The sequence below is a fragment of the Sminthopsis crassicaudata genome, chromosome 1 (assembly GCF_048593235.1).
Source record: "Sminthopsis crassicaudata isolate SCR6 chromosome 1, ASM4859323v1, whole genome shotgun sequence".
NCBI lineage: Eukaryota > Metazoa > Chordata > Mammalia > Dasyuromorphia > Dasyuridae > Sminthopsis > Sminthopsis crassicaudata.
Genome location: NC_133617.1, coordinates 578699020 through 578703970, shown reverse-complemented (window position 1 = coordinate 578703970; position 4951 = coordinate 578699020). Strand labels below are relative to the sequence as shown.

The 4951-nt window shown below is 48.9% G+C and overlaps 1 protein-coding gene across 1 annotated transcript; it reads left to right on the top strand.

Annotated features, from left to right (window-relative positions):
• The first annotated feature begins 1267 nt into the window (after positions 1-1267).
• Positions 1268-4076, top strand: FOXD1 (forkhead box D1). The gene has a single exon (XM_074282252.1). The coding sequence runs from the start codon at positions 1771-1773 to the stop codon at positions 3271-3273; it is 1503 nt and encodes a 500-aa protein (XP_074138353.1). The 5' UTR covers positions 1268-1770; the 3' UTR covers positions 3274-4076.
• The last annotated feature ends 875 nt before the right edge of the window (positions 4077-4951 follow it).

The following is a 4951-nucleotide window of genomic DNA, read 5'->3' as shown; positions in this document are numbered from 1 at the left end:
GTATTTACCCAAACCAAAAATAAACTTTAAATTTTTTTTTCATTAAAGGTTTTATTTTTCCATTGTAGATTCCATTCCTTAGTCCATCTAGATGTGTGCATATGCATACGTATACTTTATATACATATATAGACGGAAAGACTACTTTAAAGATTGAATTGAGCGCTTGTCTTGGAGTCAGATCTGCGTTCAAATTCTGATTCTAGAGGCTATTCAGTATAATCATGGACGTATCACTTAACTTCTTAGTTCTCAACTTTCTAACACAAATTATGGAGGCGGTATCCATCTTTAAGTAAAGGGAGGCTCTTACTACCGAAGTAAAACCACCTATTTGACCCAATAAAAGATACTATACAAATAGGAAGTTTTTATTCTAATACTCCGATTTCCAATGCCTGTAAGACAATCTTATTCCTTTATGAAGGACTTTTGTTTTCTGGAAGCTTCTGTTTGGAAATGTTTGTAGTTTATCAAAAAAAAAAAAGTCTTAAATTTCTGTCTATTTTCAATGTTGCCTTCAAGAATGTTTAGATCCTTAGAAAAGTTGCGTTTTCTAGGAAGCATTTTTAGCATAAAGTATCTGAGACAATTGAAACATTTTTATTGAATAAAAACTATGGGCAAATGACTTTTTAAACCAATTGTTAGAAGAATATAAATATTTATAGAGCAAGATTGGGGAGAATGAAAAAAGTGGTAGCCAGATAACTTTTATAGTAATATGCATTGTCATGATTCATATTCCTGATAATGAGCAAACATTTCCCCACAGACTGGGCAAGGATCGTTAGCGGACTGGATAACAGGAGCTAAGACTCTCTTGCGTTGTTTTTCTAAAGGGCCCATTTTTGAGAGTGAGTCTTCAGAAGGTGTGAGTCTCCTGACCGCTGACCAGAGTTCAGTTAAGCCAAACGGTAGATTCCAGAGTTTGCTGCTGGGATCGGAGTTGGGTGCCAAAGTTACAAAGGAAGGAAGGACGACTAATATCACAACCTAACTGTAATCATTTGACTGGGTAGAAATTCCTGTTTGTCTCCCTGCAGAAGCGAATAAAAAGTCCTTTCTCTTCCCCCTCCCCAACTCTTGCTAGTTTCCCCAACAGTTCTCTTTTTGTACGAATCAAGTCTATCTCTGGATGAGGAATGTGTTCCTAGGATTCTTTCCCGGTTCCCCTGTGGTGGCTCTGACGTGAAGAGCCATGTGACAGGCCCCCTTCTGCTATAAGGAGAGAGAAAGGTCCGCCCTCTCTTGGACTCAGCCCCATCCTCTCCCCGATCTTTCCCCAGACTCTCACCCAACACACACACACACGCGCTCGCGCGCGCGCCGCGCTCCCTGCCTCATTTGCCCCCAGCTTTGCCACCTCCTCCTTGAAAAGAGTGGGTGTGGGAGAGCTAGAGGGAGGAGGAAGGGGGGGAGAAGCCAACTTTTCAGGGCGCCCCGTGCTTGCCTAAGGGCGTGTGTGTTTGTGAGGAGTGTGTGTTTTTGCATGCTCTCGAAGAGAGGAGAGACAGCAGAGGAGTGGAGAGACAAGGCGGAGTAAGGGAAGAGCGCTTTTCTTCTAGGACCCACAGTATTGGGAGGCCCAAGTGACCCGGCAGACCGATTGTGAGCAGCAGCAGCAGCAACAACGACGAGAACCGCCCGCAGCCTGGCTCCCTCTGGCCGGGTTAGCCGCCGGGCACCGGGGCGCGGTGGGTGCCCAGAGCCCCGCGCCCCTATGCACCGCCCCGCAGCCTCCGCTGCTGCCGCCGCCGAAAAGAAGCCATGACCCTGAGCGCGGAGATGTCCGATGCCTCCGGACTGGCGGATGAGACCGACATCGACGTGGTTGGGGAGGGCGAGGAAGAAGAGGAAGAGGAGGAGGAGGAGGAAGACGACTGCAGTGGCAACGGCAGAGGCGGCGGGCCGGGGCTCCGGAGACGGCGTCGCTCTTATGCTGAAGAGGATGACGAGGAGGAAGAGGACGAGGACGAGGACGAGGACGGGCTGCTTTCCCCGGGAACAGGGGGCTCCACAGTCACCTCGGGTCCGGGCCAGGCTGCAGGGGCAGTCGGCGAGAGCAGCGGCGGCGGAGGTGGCGGGGGCAGTTCTGGGGCAGCTGTCGTCGGCGGTGGCGGGGGAGCCGGAGGCGGCGGCGGCGGGGCCAAGAACCCGCTGGTGAAGCCGCCCTACTCGTACATCGCTCTCATCACCATGGCCATCCTGCAGAGCCCCAAGAAGCGGCTGACGCTAAGCGAGATCTGCGAGTTCATCAGCGGCCGCTTCCCTTACTACCGGGAGAAGTTCCCCGCCTGGCAGAACAGTATCCGCCACAATCTCTCGCTCAACGACTGCTTCGTCAAGATCCCTCGGGAGCCCGGGAACCCCGGCAAGGGCAACTACTGGACCCTGGACCCCGAGTCCGCCGATATGTTCGACAACGGCAGCTTCCTGCGCAGGAGAAAGCGCTTCAAGCGGCAGCCGCTGCTCCCGCCCGCCACCCCCGAGACACTGCTGCTGCGGGGTGCTGGGGCAGCGGGCGCCGGAGGGGACCCGGCAGCAGCCGCAGCCGCCGCCGCTGCCGCCGCCGCTGCCGCCGCCGCCGCCGCCCTGTTCCCGCCCCCGCCTCCACCCGCGCCGCCCCCTCCACCGCCGCACGCCTATGGTTACGGCCCCTACAGCTGCGGCTACGGCCTCCAGCTGCAGCCCTACCCGCCTCCCTCGGCCCTGTTCGCAGCCTTCCACCCGCACCCTGCGGCGGCCGCGCACCACCACCCGCACCCGCACCCGCACTCGCACCCACACTCGCCGCCGCCTCCACCGCCTGCCCACGGGGCGGCGGCCGAGCTGGCCAGGACCGCCTTCAGCTACCCGCCGCCCCCGCTGGGCCCGGGCCTGCCGGGCTCCCTGCAGGCTGCAGCCAAGCCAGGGGCCGGCCCGGGCCTGGCACGCTCGCCCTTCTCCATCGAGAGCATCATCGGGGGCAGCCTGGGCCCCGCAGCTGCCGCCGCCGCCGCCCAGGCCGCCCAGGCCGCCGCCGCCGCCGCGTCCTCGTCGTCCTCGTCGTCGTCGTCCTCGTCGCCTCTTTCGCCCTCGCCCGCGGCGCCCGGGGGCAGCTGCGCCGTGCAGGCGGCCGTGGTGCCCGCAGCCGCGCTCACTCGCTCCCTGGTGGCCGCCGCCGCAGCCGCCGCCGCCGCTTCCTCGTCCTCCGCAGCCCTAGGGACGCTTCACCAGGGGACGGCCTTGTCGGGCGTGGAGACCTTGACCGCTAGGATTTCGAACTGTTAATGATCTGTCGCTTTCTTTTTCTTTAAAAGACCAAACAAACCGATTTGAAGGGGGAAAAAAGAAAGAAGGTAGGCTATCCGGGGTCCTTCTTACTTTCCTGACTTGGTGGGCTTTGGGATTTGCGTTTTGTTCCCACCCCTCCCCCTGAGTTCACCTTGACCTCCGAGGAACCCCCACCCCGACTCCCACCCCCAGCGAGACTGTGTTTTCGGGGCAGACGGGGCTCTCCTCCCGGTGCCCACTATTTATGCAAAGCCAGTCCTATGCTGCAGCAGCAGAAACCGTGTGGAAGGATGGATTGAGGGTGGTGGCAGTATCCGTGTCTGAAAAATGGTTGCTTTTTCTTTTCGGATTTCTTAATTATTATTATTATTAATATTAATAAAACAAATCTCTGAGCCCCTTTGAGGTTTCGAGATTCTCAGGTCCAAGGGTTCAAAATCAATAATGTACAGAAGATTAATAATAAGGAAAAATAATACTAAAGATCCTGAGGGACAGCAGCAAAGCAATACTTTTTCATTTTAGGACACTTGTCCGATGTGCTTTTTTTTTTTTTTTTTAATAAAAAGGAAAAAAATGATTAACATGTTTACACGGAAGACAAAAAAAGTCAAGATTATAATTTCTTATCTTAACCTGTGTTTTGTATCATAATAGACTTATGGAATTTTTATTTTGTACTGAATACGTATTCTTTAAAAAGGAATATTGTAAAATTTACTGGCAACTATTATTGTACCTTTCTAATGTAAGATTTTTACACATTTTCGGAAATAAAAAATTTTAATTTTCAAAGAAAATCCACCCAAAAAATTGATTGGACTCTTTCCCCCTCTTAGTTATTTTTTTTTCTTTTCCTGTTTAAAAAGTTCTGTCTTAGTAGGAATATTTAAGGTGCAATAGAATAGGGAAAAAATTAATTTCTAAGAGCCATCAAAAGATCCTACAATGCCTTTTTTCTCTCAGTCAAGCTATGGGGATGGAAGGTGTTGGGAAAGAATTTTGAACTATTACTACAAATAAAGTAAAACATAATGTTTTGGGAGTATATTTAATTGGCTTGATTATGTTTGATCTTAAAAAAATTTAAGACAGTTACTTTAAGAGAAGATATGGGGCTATTACCTCTAATTTTGGCCCTTACTCTCTAAAGTGAATAATTTCTACTCACTTTTCAGCACAGTTCTATGTAGTTCTATATTTCTAGTAAAAATGTTGTCTCCAGTAATACTTCAATAGTAGTAGAAAGCAAGACAATAATTAATTTTAAACGTTTTATAAAGAGGAAAAGTTTTAAATATCTACAATGTAGATGTTCTCTGCTGTAGATACAAAACAAAGTGTTGAAAATTATTTTTCATTTAAAGTTTATTTTAAAATGTATTAAAACCTTATATTTGCACAAAATGATATATATTTTTAAATGCAATTCTTTTTAAGATGAAAAAAAAAGTATGAAATTTTAAAACAGGTGTTTAAATGCCCATGGACTTAAGAGATAAACTTCACTTTATGCTTTATATTATATTTATATTTACTGAAGAAAAAAAAAGAACTTCCCAATAAAATGCATGAAATATTTCATTGAACTAATCCGATTTATTTAAGCCATAAGTGATCCCTCAAATTCGAATAATTTCAAATAGTCTAAAAATGTCTTCTTTTAAAAGTTAAT

Excerpts from the sequence above, each read along its gene's own strand:
- FOXD1 (XM_074282252.1), top strand. The coding sequence starts at position 1,771 with ATGACCCTGAGCGCGGAGATGTCCGATGCCTCCGGACTGGCGGATGAG.